Source organism: Herpailurus yagouaroundi, unplaced genomic scaffold (assembly GCF_014898765.1).
Source record: "Herpailurus yagouaroundi ecotype Mexico unplaced genomic scaffold, PumYag 163, whole genome shotgun sequence".
NCBI lineage: Eukaryota > Metazoa > Chordata > Mammalia > Carnivora > Felidae > Herpailurus > Herpailurus yagouaroundi.
The window spans coordinates 32,880,325-32,897,490 of NW_024412404.1; the positions used below are offsets into that span (position 1 = coordinate 32,880,325).

The 17,166-nt window shown below is 44.2% G+C and overlaps 1 protein-coding gene across 10 annotated transcripts in view; it reads right to left on the bottom strand.

Moving 5' to 3' along the window:
• Positions 1-7,089: 7,089 nt before the first annotated feature.
• Positions 7,090-17,166, bottom strand: part of CPEB3 (cytoplasmic polyadenylation element binding protein 3) — a 197,432-nt gene continuing 187,355 nt past the window's right edge. For all 10 annotated transcript variants that reach the window (XM_040485860.1, XM_040485853.1, XM_040485851.1 and 7 more), the window contains one exon: positions 7,090-12,908. In XM_040485860.1, the coding sequence (XP_040341794.1) occupies positions 12,681-12,908 (228 nt within the window). In that variant the 3' untranslated portion in view covers positions 7,090-12,680. The remainder of the gene's footprint in view (positions 12,909-17,166) is intronic.

The following is a 17,166-nucleotide window of genomic DNA, read 5'->3' on the forward strand; positions in this document are numbered from 1 at the left end:
TTCCTTGTGGTGATGGAAATGCTCTTTGCATCAATGTCAATATTCTGGTTGTAATATTTAATCTAGTTTTGCAAGATGTTAAGAGAAAACTGGGTAAAGAATACATGGGGTCTCGGTCATTTCTTACAACAGTATCTGAATCTATAGGTATTTCAAAATGAAGTTTTACTATAGATGCTGGAGAGGATGTGAAGAAACAGGAACCCTTTTGCACTGTTGGTGGGAATGCAAACTGGTGCAGCTACTCTGGAAAACAGAGTATTTAAAAAAAATTTTTTTTAATTAAAAAAAAATTATTTTTTTAATCAAAAAAAATTATTTTTTTAATCAAAAAATTAAAAATAGATCTACCCTATGACCCAGCAATAGCACTCCTAGGAATTGACCCAAGGGATACAGAAGTGCTGATGCATAGGGGCACTTGTACCCCAATGTTTACAGCAGCACTTTCAACAATAGCCAAATTATGGAGCGAGCCTAAATGTCCATCAATTGATGAATGGATAAAGAAACTGTGGTTTAGGGGTGCCTGGGTGGCTCAGTCGGTTAAGCGTCTGACTTCAGCTCAGGTCATGATCTCACAGTTCGTGGGTTCGAGCCCCGTGTCGGGCTCTGTGCTGACAGCTCAGAGCCTGGAGCCTGCTTCAGATTCTGTGTCTCCCTCTCTCTCTGCCCCTCCCCTGTTCACACTCTGTCTCAAAAATAAATAAACATTAAAAAAATTTTTTTAAAGAAATTGTGGTTTATATACACAATGGAATACTACATGGCAATGAGAAAGAATGAAATATGGCCTTTTGTAGCAACGTGGATGCAACTGGAGAGTGTGATGCGAAGTGAAATAAGCCATACAGAGAAAGATACCATATGTTTTCACTCTTATGTGGATCCTTAGAAACTTAACAGAAGACCATGGGGGAGGGGAAGGAAAAAAAAAAGTTAGAGAGGGAGGGAGCCAAACCATAAGAGACTCTTAAAAACTAAGAATAAACTGAGGGTTGATTGGTGGGTTGGGGGGAGGGGAAAGTGGGCGATGGACACTGAGGAGGACATCTGTTGGGATGAGTACTGGGTGTTGTATGGAAACCAATTGGACAATAAATATCATATTAAAAAAAAACAAAATGAAGTTTTAATGTTAAAAAAATATCAACCCAACTTAAAAAAATTAGACTATTTGGAAGTAGGGCCAACAGATCTTGAATGCTAAACAAGACTTTTTTTTTTTTAAGTTTATTTCTTTATTTTGAGAGCGAGAGAGAAAGAGAGAGGCAGGCCATGAGCAGGGAAGGGGCAGAGAGACCAGGAGAGAGAGAATCCCAAGCCGGCTCTGCACTGTAAGCCCAGAGCCTAATTTGGGGCTTGAACTTACGAACCGTGAGATCATGACCTGAGCCAAAATCAAGACTGGGGACACATAATCAACTGAGTCACCCAGGTGCCCCAAGACTTTTTTTTTTTTTTTTATATTTATTTTTGAGGGCAGGGAGGGGCAGAGAGAGAGGGAGACACAGAATCTGAAACAGGATCCAGGCTCTGAGCTATCAGCACCGAGCCCAATGTGGGGTTTGAACCCAGGAACTGTGAGATCATGACCTGAGCCCAAGTTCAATGCTTAACCAATGGAGCCACCCAGGCACCCCTCCAAACCTTTTCAACTAACCTATCCTCTCTTGGTCTCACTTGCTCATCCAATTCCTGTCAACAAGTTCTGTCCCAATCTACACCCTTTGCTAAAACATTCACTCAGCCTCAGCCTGTCAACTTCGTGCCTTCCATTTCAGTTCCTGAGAGCTACTCTCTTCCAAACAAAGTTCTCATCAGGGGTGTTTTTGGCTTCTCTGAGCTCAACAAGCATCTCCCCGTGTGCCCCGCCCCTTTCATAGCACCTCTGCCTGGACTTGGCACAACAGATACTGTTTGTGACAGAGCACAAGATGGTTCTGTTATTTATATGGCTGCTCAGGCTTTGTCTCCTTGCCTGTGCATTCCTCTGACTACTCCTTTTTGTTTTTAATTTTTAAACGTTTATTATTTTTGAGAGTGAGGAGAGGGAGAGAGAGAGGGAGACACAGAATCAGAAGCAGACTCTGGCTTTGAGCTGTCAGCACAGAGCCCGACATGGCGCTAGAAGTCACCAGCCATGAGATCATGACCTGAGCTCAAGTCGGAAGCTTAACTGGCTGAGCCACCCAGGCGCCCCAAACAAGACTTTGTAGAAGTCACGCAACACAGGCACCGAGACAGTAACTGGCTTTCAATGTGTGATGCTCAGCCGTCAGCTGCAGAGATCGGTGGGTAGAGTTTTTTTTATTTCTCTACCTCTTCCTGCAAATTGACTAAATAAAATTTTTAAAAAAGTCAATCCCCTCCCGGATGTTGGTAGGCTTAAAGAAGGGCAGAAAGGAGCCTGGAGGTGGGAAGAGGGTGATTGGGAACAGGGAAATTGAGGTCTGGGGGACTGGGAAAGCAGGCCAGTCCAGAGGGGCAACTGCTGGCAAAGACCACTGGAAATCTAATCTGATTACTCGGGAGTCTGAATAGTGGATTCTACGGAGGTTGCCTGTAAAGAATTCCAAGTTGCCCAAGCATCAGTTTTACCTTTCGCAGAGCTGTTTTTAAAAAAATGCACCATTAGTCGGTTAAGCGTCCGACTTCAGCCAGGTCACGATCTCGCGGTCCGTGAGTTCGAGCCCCGCGTCAGGCTCTGGGCTGATGGCTCAGAGCCTGGAGCCTGTTTCTGATTCTGTGTCTCCCTCTCTCTCTGCTCCTCCCCCGTTCATGCTCTGTCTCTCTCTGTCCCAAAAATAAATAAACGTTGAAAAAAAAAATTAAAAAAAAATGCACCATTGAACAGAAAAATGCACAGATTGGCAGTGCAGAGGTCAATGAGTTCTCACAAACTAAAAGTCACCAGCACCCCAAAAGCTGCCTTCATGCCCCCTTTCAGTAACTCCTGTGCCCATTTATATAAATGGGAGTCCTCTGTTATATATTTTTTGTGTCTGGCTTATTTTGATCAACATTCAGTTTGTGAGATCCTTCTGTGATGCTGTACAAACTTAAAGATCTTCACCCTATTGCTCTAGAGCATTCCATTTGTGGATATGATGCAATCATCCATTCTAATGTTGCAGGCCATGTGGACAGCTTCCAGTTTGGGGCTATGTGAGCAATGCTAGGATCATTCCTGTACCTGCCTTTTGAAAACATGCTACATATTTCTGTTGGGCATAGGAGTGAAAAACCTGAGTCATAGGTTATACACACATTTAGCTCTTGTAAAACAGTTTTCTCAAATGGCTGCACCACTTTACATTCCTACCGGGGCTTATCTAGAGCCTCCCTAACATGTAGTATTTTCATTCTTATTTATTTGTATGGGTATTGATTGGAACGGTACTATTTGTTTTTTTTTTTTTAATGTTTATTTACTTTTGAGAGAGACAGAGACAGAATGCGAGTGGGTAAAGGGCAGAGAGAGAGGGAGACACAGATCTAAAGCAGGCTCCAGGCTCTGAGCTGTCAGCACAGAGCCCGATGCAGGACTCAAACTCATGAACTGTGAGATCATGACCTGAGCGGAAGTCTGACGCTCAACCGACTGAGCCACCCAGGTGCCTCCGGTAGTGTTTTTTTTAATGTTTATTATTTTTGAGACAGCATGAGCAGGGGAGGGGCAGGGAGAGAGGGGGGACAGAGGATCCCAAGTGGGCTCTGTGCTGACAGTGGGGCTCGAACTCATAAATCGTGAGATCATGACCTGAGCCGAACTTGGACATTCAACTGAGCCACCCAGGCCCCCCATACTGTGGTGGTTTTTTTTTTTTTTTGAAAATATTTTCAATGTTCATTTATTTTTGAGAGACAGAGAGCATGAGCAGGGGAGGGGCAGAAAAAGAGGGAGACACAGAATCCGAAGCAGATTCCAGGCTCTGAGCTGTTAGCACATGGGGCTTGAACCCACGAACTGCAAGATCATGACCGGAGCTTAAGTCAGACACCCAAGTGACTGAGTCACCCAGGCACCCCTGTGTTTTGGTTTTCATAAGTGATGAAACTGAGCAAAAGGGCCGTGTGTTTGAAAGGGGAGGCCTAGCACCCAAAACGATTCCTCGCCTTAGGGATCCAAACTGCCTTGGGAGTTTTTCTTCGATTTACGAAGAGTCTCATTGGTTTAGGCCTGCACTGAAGGTGAGAAGTTGGAATGTTTCCAATATACTTAACAATTCAGCTGGAACTTTTTTTTTTTTTTTTTTGAGAGAGCGAGAGTGCCAGCGCATGTGTGGGAGGAAGGACAGAGAGGGAAAGAGAGAGAGAGAGAGTCTGAAGCAGGCTTTGCACTGTTAGCATGGAGCTGGACTCTGGGCTTGATCCCATGACCCTTGGATCAGATCTGAACCAAAATCAAGAGTCGGACGCTCAACCGACTGAGCCACCCAGGTGCCCCTCATTACTGAGGGATACTATTGACACCGCGCATTAGTTTCAGGCGTGCAATGGTCACCATATTAGTTACCCTCCATCACCTTACGGGGTCAATCCAACATTACTGACTATATTCCCCATGGTGTGTGTGACATCCTTATGACTTATTTTGTAGCTGGAAGTCTGTACTTTTGATCTCCTTCACCCATTTCGTTCCCCTCTCCCCGTCCCCTCTTCTGTTTGGCAACCACCAATCTGTTCTCGTATCTGTGAGTCTGGGGTTTGTTTTGCTTTGTGTTGTAGATTCCACGTAGAAGTGAAATGACAGTTCGAACCGCCTTAAAGATTTGGCCGGTGACAACAAAGAAGAAAAGGAGACCTGGGCTGCCCCTTGCGGGGCCAGAACGAAACGCGGAGAGCGCACACGCGGTTCCGGCCAAGCCCTCTTTACCTAAATCCAAACAACGCCCAACTCAGGATTTCATTCCACGGTCCGCAACACCGGGTACCGGACAGAGTCAGGGTGACTTCCAGTTATCTGTTCTAGTGGCTTCATTCCAGCTGTCTATCTGTGGGGACCCCCTGGGTCCCCCAGAGTTGATCTGAAGAGGATTTCAAACTGAAGGCATGTGAGATTCAAAAGAAGAAAACGCAGCTCTGTCAGAGCTTCCCTTACCTGACTAAAGGCACCAACTCCGGAGAGCGAGGCTGCCCTCACCGGCCTCTCCGAGGAAGGTTTCGCTGGTGGGAAAGAAGGCGGGAAGCGCTCACACCTGCATCAACACACCTCATCACAAACTTCCTCATTTCTTCTCCTGCAAACCCGCTCTTTCCTAAAGCCACCATTTGAAGCGCTTTTCTCCCCCGCCCTTTCTTCCATTAAGTTAGGTTAGAAACCCCACCCCTAATTCATACGCCTGGGAGTAGTCTAAGTGTATTGAATACCGTAACCCACATCATACGAATAAGCTGTCCTCTCTCCTGTTAATCTGCCTGTCGTCAGTGAATTCCAAGGCTCCTCATCACTGAACCTAAACGGGTAGAGGAAACGGTTTTCTTCTCAACAGCCCGGTGAATAGCAGGTGGGACCCATCAACCGGACTCCCCTCACCCGCTTTCGGGATCATTAACCTATTTAGCACAGCTGCTCCAGTTAAAATAGAATTTTTAAGTCTTCCAATTTGAGAGTGCCCAAGTGACCCAGGGCTGTGCCAAGGGTCAGGTGCGAAGCCACTCTAGTCCAATTTTAAAGCTGAGTGCTCATCTGTGTTTGCGGATGACGAGTCCCCCAGCTTTTGGCAGCCAGGGCCCGTGCCGCACACGTGCTCATAGGGGTTACTATGGAGCCAGGAGGCTGCTTCCGGCGACCGTCAAACAAGGGCGGGGGGGCTCCTGATTTGTAATAAGCTCCCGCTCACAAAGGCGCCATTCCCTTCCCTTCTCCCCCCTCCACTCCCGAGAGTCAGGACAGCAGAACCTTTTTTGCCAGGGGACGAAGGTGGGGTCCGAGTCAACCCAGGAGTCTGAAAGTCGTGTTCCATTTGGTAGTGTCGGAGGATATATTTTTAGGAAATCAAATATAAAAGGGACCTGAAACCTAATATTCTTCTGCCTGTTTTGGAGGGGGCTGCAAGGGGGATCCTGAGGTCCAAAGGTCAAGTGCGGCCTGACGGCCAAGCTCCGACTCCGGCCTCCCGCGTCGGTGCCGGGCTCTGGGGCGTTCTGCTGGCGGCGCACGCGGGGCCCGGCGACCCGAGCCGCCCCTCCGGGCGCCGGGGGCAACCGCGCACCGGCCCGGTTTAGCTTACCCGCAGGGCGTGTGCGCGACCGGGCGCCCCGAGGCCGCGGTCCCAGCGGGGACGGAGGGAGCCTGCGGACGCCCCCAGCGGCCCCCCGCCCCTTCCGGGAGCCGAGCGCCCCGCGCGGCTCTGCGCGCTCCCGTCGGGGTGGCTCGGCGTGCCGGATCCGAGCGGCTGCTGGGATCCCCTAGGGGCCAGAGCGCTGCGCCGCCGCCAGTCCCACCGGCGCCTCCGGGCGCCCCCGTACGGCCCTGGGTCGTGGCGGACACCCGGGGAGCTTAAAAACACCGCGCCAGACCCCACCCCAGACCAGTGAAACCAATCTCGGGGGTGGGACGACTCCTGCACCCGCAGTTTCTAAAAGCTCTCCGAGGGATTCTTTCGTGCAGCCACTTGTGATCCATTTTCTAAAAAGATTAAATTTAGTGCCTACGAGAGAGCTTCTAGCGCGTCCAAAGGAGATACGGGATTTTAAAGACCCACTTTCTGAAATGATCAGAGAGAGTCTAGTGTAAAAATTAAGACAAAAGGGGCGTACTTACGTTTTCATTGCCTTTTCTTGATTCTGATTTTGCGGAAAATTGATTTCAAGTGCTGGCATAAAAACCCAACCGCCCCTCTAAAAACCTTGCCTTCAATACACGTGCATTGTGTTAACAAATACCTTCCTGTTTCAAATGTGCTTTAAAAAAAAAAAGTGGGTCAGAGAAAAGGCGAATTTTGCATTAATCTGCTGTAATTCGCCCCCCAGCCCCCCCCCCCCCCAAGGCCAATCAAGCACATTCGAATGCGCAAATGTTCCCAGATGCAACCATATACTCCAGGCTATTCCTTAGCAAATGCAAAGGATGACAAGCGTCAGTACTTCATACAACTATATTTAATAAGTTGTTATTACAGAAAAAAATGAAGTCCAAACTACAAAGTTTAAGCAGTTGTAAGCAATAGCTGCATTGAGCTCCGTGTGTAGTCACAGTACTGCAGTTCCATACAAGCAATATTAGTCCAAGCCCCAAAGGCGGAAGCTGAGTAAGGGTTACTAGCAAAAACAATCTAAGAGAACAGGTAATAAAAGATACAATACATTTAAAATTAGTTGTTAGTTGAAAAACAAATACAGAGATCTTAGCTGTGAACACTCTAAAAGTTATGTCCATTGTTTTGACAGCAAAAATACAAATACCTAATACTTTATACCCCAACAGAACTATATCCAGAAAAGAAAAAGAGCAGAAGTTATCCTGTATTAGCACCCGAGTTTTCTACTTGTTGCCATTAATTCCATCATACAAATTTAAACGTCCCCAAATCACATATCCACTTCTTGACCCATTTTGGGGTATAAAGTCAACAGCATTAATTATAAAATACTCTGTGGTAAAATGGAACACTATTGCAGCTGAGATAGAGAAGTTTGGTTATTATAAAAAAAAAACAACAGAAAATGTTAGCTGACATACCATACAAACCGGTGAAAAGGCAACAATCCATACAAATAAGCCAGTTTTAACAAAAAGATACTTTTTTTTTCACTAATCTGTGACTAATCTTTCATTCAAACCTTGCAAGTAGAGATGTCACAATACTCAATATTTAGGTAGGAGCTTTACCCAGTTAAATGCCATTTTGTTGCTAATATAATAGATAAAATGAAAACTAGCAGTTAATTGCTAATTGCATAAATGCAGTACACTCTGCATTAGCCCATGCCTCACTAACAAGCTATAAAACACAAGAAATAGGCAGAAATCTAAGCATAATCTTTATACCACTAAGCAAGAATTTTCCAATTTTCTTCTGTTCCTAATCACTTATTTGTAGTTAATGTAAAATTCCGACCAGTAGTACCCAATTTGAGTTAAAATTTAACATCACAACTTGATCTAATCTATATATTATTTACAAAACTGAATACATAGAGCATACCCAAGAGCCAACTCTGGACACACGTTTCTCCAAATTCTTGATAACCTCGCCTCCGTGGCAACGGAGCCCGAAGAGGCCATCAAGGACTAATAGAAACACACCATCCGTCTAGAGCAAGTCATTGAATGTTCTGTTTACGCAACACCAGTTTTGCAGTTGTAGAACTTTTTTAGCGTGTTTTAATTTTAGGTGCCGTGACAATGACACGCTGCCTCAGCAGCACAGCTTCAAGGTGAGGTGGGTGGCGGAAAAGAAGCGGGAGGGCAGAGAGATCATGCTCGGAGTGGCCGGATGTTGCCATGGTAAGGGACAAACAAGGGGCACCATCACAGGGGGCAGGTGGGGTGGTGGAGGAAGACGAAGTCTGAGACCGGCCATAGACAGTGGTGACGTCCGAGTGTGCCTCCTCAGCACGCTGCCGGCACCGGCCGGGGAGGGAGGTCAGGGAAGACCCCGCCATCCAAATCTTAACTACACAGAAGGTGGCGCCCTCTCTGCGGCTTCCTTCCCCCTTCAGTCGTCACCACTGTAAATGCCTGGGCAGAAGGCACCGGCTCACACAGGGACAGCAGTTGGTGGCCGATCTCTCTCTCTCTCTCTCATACACACACACGCACGCACGCACGCACACAGGACACAATGAAGAGTTAGAGGGGAAAAACAATGAATCATTCTGTTGACCTAGCCGGGTTTTCAACCTGGTGGTGTTTCGGTGGGGGTAACTCCATTATCAGGGCCCCAGATCTGACTGCACCTGGTGTTGTATAAATCCACTGTGACATCCCTAGAGAACTGTACTGTGACATCCCTAGTCTTACACTAAACCACTGGAATAAAGGAAAAGGCTTGTCAAAATCTCACATGTTCTGCTCATTCTGTCATTTTATTACCCAATTATCCATTACATTTTCCAATCACTTTACATAACCAACCATGTTCATCGTTGTCACACTATTGTAAACCACATCAGCAAGTTAATACATAAAGCTTTGCATTTCAAAAAACTAGACACTTTAGTAACAATATTACAAAGGTTTTAGCTTCAAAAATAACTGAAAATGAAAAAAATAAACTTTTAAAGAATTAGCATCATAAAATTAATTTATTCCAAGTAAAAATACAAAATAATATTATGACATTGACCAGATATGAAAGTCCCTCCCAGAAACAACTCTATTAATGATTGAGAAAGCACTCCTTAAAGAAAATACGAAATAAAATGAAAAATATGTAAATATGTTTAATTTTTTTCTTAGCAAAAAATCTTTCTAAAAATAACAATGAAAATTTGTCTCAGTACAAAGGCTACATTACTATTGAAAAAATACCAGCATGAAGAAAAGGTACATATTTGACAGTAGAAAAATGATTTCAGTGAATCACAATGTCTAAAGTTTGCAATGAAAATAAATCTGCAATAAAGATTTATGCCTTTTTTCTTTTCTTTTTTTTTCTATTTTTTATACAAACAGTACAAACAGTATTGCACATAACAACAAATAGTCGAGGTTAGGTTATAGCCTTCAAAAAATCGACTAGTTCAAGTGTCACGTCAAGGAAAGGCCACAACAGGACCTGTGATACCCAGGGGCTTCCCAGTCAAGTTGCAGGTCAGAACACCTCTGTGTTTTAAAAAATAATTTTTTTTGAAGGACCCTCTCTTTTAATATAACATTAACAACTTGGGGGGCACATTTATTTACAAAACAAAAGGGAACATGTTATAATTTAATAAACTAAAAAAGTTCTCTTTAAAAAAATACAAACAGAAGAACTCTTTCACAATCCTGGTCAGTCGTGCACAATCAACGCTTGATTATAAATATACAAATGAAGGGAAAGTAGTTTCCACCATCTATCCACAAACTTTCAGCACCAAAGGGAGTTTATTCTTTGTAACCTACTCTTGGTGACCATGGTTCTCACCTTCCCGTCAGCTTCCCGCTGTACAAGCTTCCAGCTTTTTTTTTTTTTTTTTTTTAAATCTCAGTGTGGTTTTAGTACATGAAAGAGGGGTGCTTCTTCAAAAAGTTTTGCTTCTTTCACATAATTAGGTAGATTTCTGTAGGTTAGATATGATCTTTAATATTATAGTTATAAAGCTCTAACTTCTTCATTTTCAAAAAACACAAATAAGCATGAAAAAAATAAAGTTACCATCTGTTAAATCATTTTTCTTGCAGAATTAAATTAATATATATTTTTCTGAATAAACTTACTTAGAAAATATCATTTTCTTTCCTATATTTCAAAATTGAGGTATTGCAAAAGATCATGTCAGTCAGAAAGCATGCCTTTTTCCTTAAAAACAAACAAACAAAAAAATCTTCAGCCAACTTTTGAAAACTGTCTAGAATACAAAAAGTAGTAGTGCATAACAAAATTTCTTGTACAGATGAAAAAAAACCACAAACATAGAAAAAAAAAACAACAACAAAACAAACAAACAGAAAACCACAGCTGGGCTGGAAAAAAGCAATTATTACCAAAAAGCCCAGAGGTAACTTCAAAAGGGGAGAATTCTAATAAGCATTTTTAATCCAGTAAAAAACTATTTTGTTTTTCCTTTTTGAAAACAAACTATAGCTTGAAAGCTGGTAATTGCAACTAAACACTGGAGAAACAAAACAAAACAAAAACAAGCCATATTAACTTAAGAGACAGGACAAGGACATCACAGCACATAAAAACACAGCGACTTAAATCTATTCTGCAGTGTCATATCCAGTCAGATTGTCCCCAGAACTCCAAAACATAGGAAGAAGATTAAAAAAAAAAAAGAAGAAAAAAGAAAAAAGAAAAAAGATTTTACATAGTCTCACAATCATTGTGTGTGTTTATATATTACTATCTGCAGCCCAAGAGTGAAGGCTAAAAAAATGTCCACGGTAGTACTAGCAGGCCTTAGTTCTATTCAAGCTTTACAGGATAAATCCAGGGAATTAAGTAGTTACTTTCTCACCCAGACAACCAGCCCTGCCCAGGCCGTCTTATTGTGGATAGACATTTCTTTAGCATCGCCATCACGCAACTTTCTTAAAATGTGCCTAGCTTGTCAATCTGACAACTTATCTCTATATACTGTATATATTCCTAGTGTTTGTAAGCTAAGATGAGCTCTTTGGTTTTCTGGACAAGGTCTGAAGCTATGTAAAATGGTGCAAGCACTAGGAGGTTGTAACTAAGAGCTCATGTGTTAGTTAATAATATACCAGTTATGAACTGTCAAGTTCGTTAATGTCTGACACAGAGGCTTTAAACAGTTAAGTTTGATCACAGTTAGACATAATCACTTTACTATATAAAATAAATTGCACAATATATAACAGAGCACCGCAAAGTACTTCATCTACCGTCCACAAATTTGCTTTAAGATATCCTACACCTAGGTTTTATATTGGTTGTAATATAGGTCATTCTGTTATGGGCTCTTCCTAGTTCAGAAGCATTCCATTTATTGAGGCATGCCTTCCTCCAGTCAATTACCAATTCTTTGAGTGAAAAAAAACTTTTAAAAAAATCAGTATTTTATAGCTTATATAGATTCTTAATTTGTGCATTGTGGGAAGGTTTTATACTAGACATTGGATATAAAATTTATTGCATGCAGCAACCTGATTAAGTAAACATGCAGTCAGAAATAGTGACCTTCCGTTGAAGCTTTCTGTAGTCTATTCTGATCTCCTTTCGGCAGCTGATTCTATCCCTAAATCACAGAAGTGTGTTGTTGGGTTTTTTTAAATTGATACCTTAGCCTGAAGAGAGTATTATGGTATTAATAATACCATCTTAATAGCAGCAAAAGCTATTGCAGCATAAATTTACATAACACTAAAAGATCTAACTAAAATCCTCAGCAAAACAAAATCAAACATGAAGGAAAAATAAAGATTCAGCTTATGAGGTATCCTTACATGTCAAAATAGAAAACTAAAGGCCTATTTTCATGAAGGGTTACCCTTACTCTAAATGACCCCAACTAATGATTGCTGAATTGTTGTGAAGTTTTTGCTACATCTGCCACCTACTCACGAGTATTGCCTTTGGTAAGTCTTCTCCTAGGGGCGACTCTCTAAGTTTCTGAAAATAAGTGCATGCTCCAGTTCAAAAACAATTGGAACAACAACAACAACAACAACAACAACAACACAACAACAACAACAACGTACAACAGCAAAAAAAAAAAAAAAAAAAAAAAAAATCACAGACATCAACCTGATGGCCGCTGATGAGAATGGCAGTCTACGAGTGACAAATCAGGGGTGAGAAATTAAGGTACCAAGCAGACAAAGGTGTGAATCAAAGTGCAAATCAGTACCGTTATACACTCTGCAGTTCTGCATTATACTGGACACTGAGTTCAGTAATATGACTGTAAATAATAGTAATAATAAAAAGACCCATTTCTTCTTTAAAAATCGAGAACGAATGCACAGATTTCCAGAACACTGTAAGCCCTGAGGCCGTGCCCTCTCTTTTCCCTCCGTGTTATCTACTCCAGTACTTGTGGCTGGGTCTGCCCTGGGCTCAGCTCCAGCGGAACGGGACGTGCCGAGGGCGGTCGCCTCCCTCCTTCACCAGCGGTTTGTGGAACTCCCGCCCGGCACGGGAGTGTATGCTCGCCCAGCAGTATTCGCAGTAATACTGCAGACAGGTGACGTTGGCACAGAAGAACGGGGCAAACTTCCCACCACAGCGCGTGCCCTGGCATTCATCACACATCTGATCATCCAGCACATATGGCTTCACTTCCACCTGGACCCAAAGAGGAAAGACAGGAAAAACTGTTTAGCAAAGCTTCCTCATGTTTCTTTCTTTGAGACTTTACGATACAGCTTAATGACGTGTGTCAGTCAGACAAAGAGGTGAACCAAAGTGCAAATCAGTACTCCGAACTCAGTAGCTCGATTTACAGCTTGTGTGATCACAGGCGAATTCTTAACCTGTCTCTGTGCTTTTGTGCGCTCTATCCGTGTATCTGTGAAGTGGGCACACTTTATACCCAGACACACACACACACACACACACACACACATTTGTGTGTCTGCAAAACGGGTACAGCGTCTGCCTCCCAGGGTACTGGTGAGGATTAAGAGAGGTAGTATATAGGGGTGGCCGGGTGGCTCAGTCGGTTAAGTGTCCGACTTCAGCTCAGCTCATGATCTCACAGCTCGTGGGTTTGAGCCCCGCGTCGGGCTCTGTGCTGACAGCTCGGAGCCTGGAGACTGCTTCAGATTCTGTCTCCCTCTCTCTCTGCCCCTCCCCTGCTCGCACTCTGTCTCTCTCAAAAATAAGCATTTAAAAAAGAATAAAAATAAATTTTAAAAAATAAGAGAGGTAGTGGGGCGCCTGGGTGGCGCAGTCGGTTAAGCGTCCGACTTCAGCCAGGTCACGATCTCGCGGTCCGTGAGTTCGAGCCCCGCGTCAGGCTCTAGGCTGATGGCTCGGAGCCTGGAGCCTGTTTCCGATTCTGTGTCTCTCTCTCTCTCTGCCCCTCCCCCGTTCATGCTCTGTCTCTCTCTGTCCCAAAAATAAATAAACATTGAAAAAAAATTAAAAAAAAAAAAAATAAGAGAGGTAGTGTATGTAAAAGCACACGAGCTGAATCCTGAAGGCCAGGCAGCACCTGGCCACGTGGGACGAGAGAGAGCAGGTCAGGGAGAGGCAGCAGCTGGGACAAAGCGCATAGGCCCTCTAAGGCAGGGCACAGAGTTGGGGACTGGTTTGGTGGCAGCCAGGCTAGGGGGGAAGAGTCACACTGGCTCCCAGGGCAGGCTGAGCTGTGATACTACAGTCAGGCTCTGGTTCTCAGTGTTTTACTGACAAGGCTTCCCAAAGTCTAACATCCCAATACCGTATACAGCAGACTGGAGGGGAAAGCGGAGGGGGCCAGTGAAATATTAGCTACAATAATAATTAGACTTTACACTTTTTTGGACTTTATTGCCTTAATTTCCCCCCAAAACTGGAAGCTTCAATAGAGAAGAGCTTTTCATCACAGCCCCTTAGGGCGTGTTTTATAATTTAAACGAAGCAATGCTGGGTATGTGGAAACCAGAAGCAAGGGAGAACAAAGTTACTGGAGTTTTCCCCAGGTCCCCTTCCTAGGATCTCAGACAAGGGACATCATTCAGGTTTTTATCTCAAATGTTAGAAATCAGCATGAAGGTGGCAAGTCCGTGATCAGCCCCTTCCCACACAGCCCTCCGGGCCACTGTGGGGAAGAGCCACGGCTGTGGCTACAGAGGCAAGGACCTATGGCTTCGTGACGGGGGCTAACTGCCTGGCGATTCAAGATGCTTCTGGGTATAGGCAGGAGTTTCTAGCAGGACACAAGGCAGGTGCGGGAGAGGGGCAGCAGGGTGGACAGCGTGGGGCAGGCGGCAAAGAGGGCTGACCTAGAAGTGGACACTCTACTTTTCCTGGCTCTCCTCCCCTTTGGAGAGTCGTCTGCTGGCCTCCTCTAGCCTTGGGCTCCAGTGCACAGGCCGGTTGGCCAGCCAGCCAGCCAGCCACTCCTTCTTGGAAGATCCACCTGAGAAGACCTGTATCGGCTCCCAGTTACTCAGGGGGAAATGTCCTCACTCTGACTCTAGTTCCCTCCCTCCAGTTTCCCCCTCCTCAACCTGACAAGTTAGTGAAGGAGCTTCTGAAAAATCTCTTGCCTTGATCTCTGCATCATAATTAAAACTGTGGTAGCTCTGGGTTCACCTGCCTGGGTTTGGATCTAGGCCCCAGTAGTAGCTGTGCAAGTTTCTCTCATGTGAGGCCACTCTGAGCCTGTTTCCTCATCTATACACTGGGGGAGAAGAATGCACACTTGATAGGGTTCCTATGAAGATTAAATGAGTTAAATAACACAAAGCACACAGAACAGGCGTGGCATACCCCAAGCATGACACCTGAGTCTCAGTCCTGCTGCCTCCACACTATTCCTGGCCGTCCCACCTCATACTGACAGCCTCTACACTGGCCACAGAGCTCCAGGCCTGTCCTGGCTCAATTCTACTATGAACCTGCTGATATTTCAATGAATCTACTTCCACAATGTTCCTCTCCTGGTCCCAAGCCATTCGAATTCTCCACTGCAGGGCGCCTGGGTGTCTCAGTTGGTTAAGCATCTGACTCTGGATTTTGGCTCAGGTCACAATCTCATGGTTTGTGAGTTGGAGCCCCGCCCTGGGCTGGACGCTGGCAGCGTGGAGCCTGCTTGGGATGCTGTCTCTCCCTCTCTCTGCCCGTCCCTGGCTCTGTCTCTTTAAATAAATAAACTTAAAAAAATTTTTTTATTAAAAAATGTTATCAAAAAGTCTCTTTGTGCTAGACTTGAATTTCCTTAATTGCTCTTTTCATATTTGTATGTATTATAAAAGGCTACTGTCTTTCTTGAAGTGAACAATCCTCTGCCTATTTTTAAATTGTACTCTTTTTGTTGTTGAGTTATAAGAGTTCTTTATATATACTAGATACGAGACTTTTATCAGATATATGATTTGCAAATATTTTCTATTTTGTAAGCTGTTTTTCTTTCTTGACAAGGTCCTTTGATGCACAAAAGTTTTTAATTTTGATGAAGTTCAATTTACCTTTTTATGGTTTCAGCTTCTGTATTTAGGTTGATTTTTAGTAAATTCTGTATTTAGTGTGAGGCCAGGGTCCAACTTCATTCTTTTGCATGTGGACATCTAGTTGCCCCAGCACCATTTGTTGAAGAGACTTTTCTTTACCCGTGAATGGTACTGGCAACGTTGTCAAAAATCAATTACAAGCCCAGCCTTCCTTAACTATTTCAGTCCCACAGGGAGCTACTCCTTCCTTTAAAAAAATTTTTTTTTAATATTTATTTTTGAGAGAGGGAGAGAAAGAGCATGGAGGAGGGGCAGAGAGGAGGGGCAGAGAGTGGACACAGAATCTGAAGCAGGCTCCAGGCTCTGAGCTGTCAGCACAGAGCCCAACATGGGGCTCGAACTCACAAACCAGGAGATCATAACATGAGCCAAAGTCAGACGTTTAGCCAACTGAGCCACCCAGGTGCCCCAGCTCCTTCCTCCTTTGAATTTAACACTCCATATTGCTCCTCTGGCATTTCCTATCTATAGTCCTGCCTTGGTCAGCATCTCTCCTGAGCTTCAAACAACTTGAGGACAGAGTCCTGGAGCAAGACAAGATACTGGCAGGCCCACTATCCTAGAAGGAGGTGGAAGGAGGTGGAAGGAAGAAGGTGTTCTACAAATATTGTGGACCTCTGGGGGAATGGAGCTATTAGCTTGTAAGAGTATATCTAATCTGGCCTGATCTCCCTACATCTGAATGCCAAGAGGGAGTCAAACCGGTGGAATAAATCCCCTCTGCCCTGAAGCTCGAGGCCTACTGGTGAAGGCAGGGCATTCAGGGAACTGGAAGCATCCTGCTTTTCCACCTTCAGTCCATGAGCTTGGGACCACTTTGCTTCTATCACCCTAGAGATACCTATACTCAGCGTGTTCCAGCAACCAGATGTGATCCCCAATAAGCCTCGGTCAGGGAGAGAACTGGTCTCAACAAATAGCATTCACGCTCAGCAGAAGAGAGCTGCTGGAGGAGAAAGACGAAAGCCATTTATAATACATACAAATATAAAAAGAGCACACACGGAGATTAAAATCTAGCATAAAGGAGACACCCTAGGTGTAAAAATGGTATTGTAGTTATATGGGTTTTCCCCTCCTCTGTTTTTTTTTTTTAAGAGCTTAATTTTTTTAAACTGAGGTTAAAGTCATCAAAAATTAACCATTTTTTTTAAATTTTTTTTTCAACGTTTTTTATTTATTTTTGGGACAGAGAGAGACAGAGCATGAACGGGGGAGGGGCAGAGAGAGAGGGAGACACAGAATCGGAAACAGGCTCCAGGCTCCGAGCCATCAGCCCAGAGCCTGACGCGGGGCTCGAACTCACGGACCGCGAGATCGTGACCTGGCTGAAGTCGGACGCTTAACCAACTGCGCCACCCAGGCGCCCCAAAAATTAACCATTT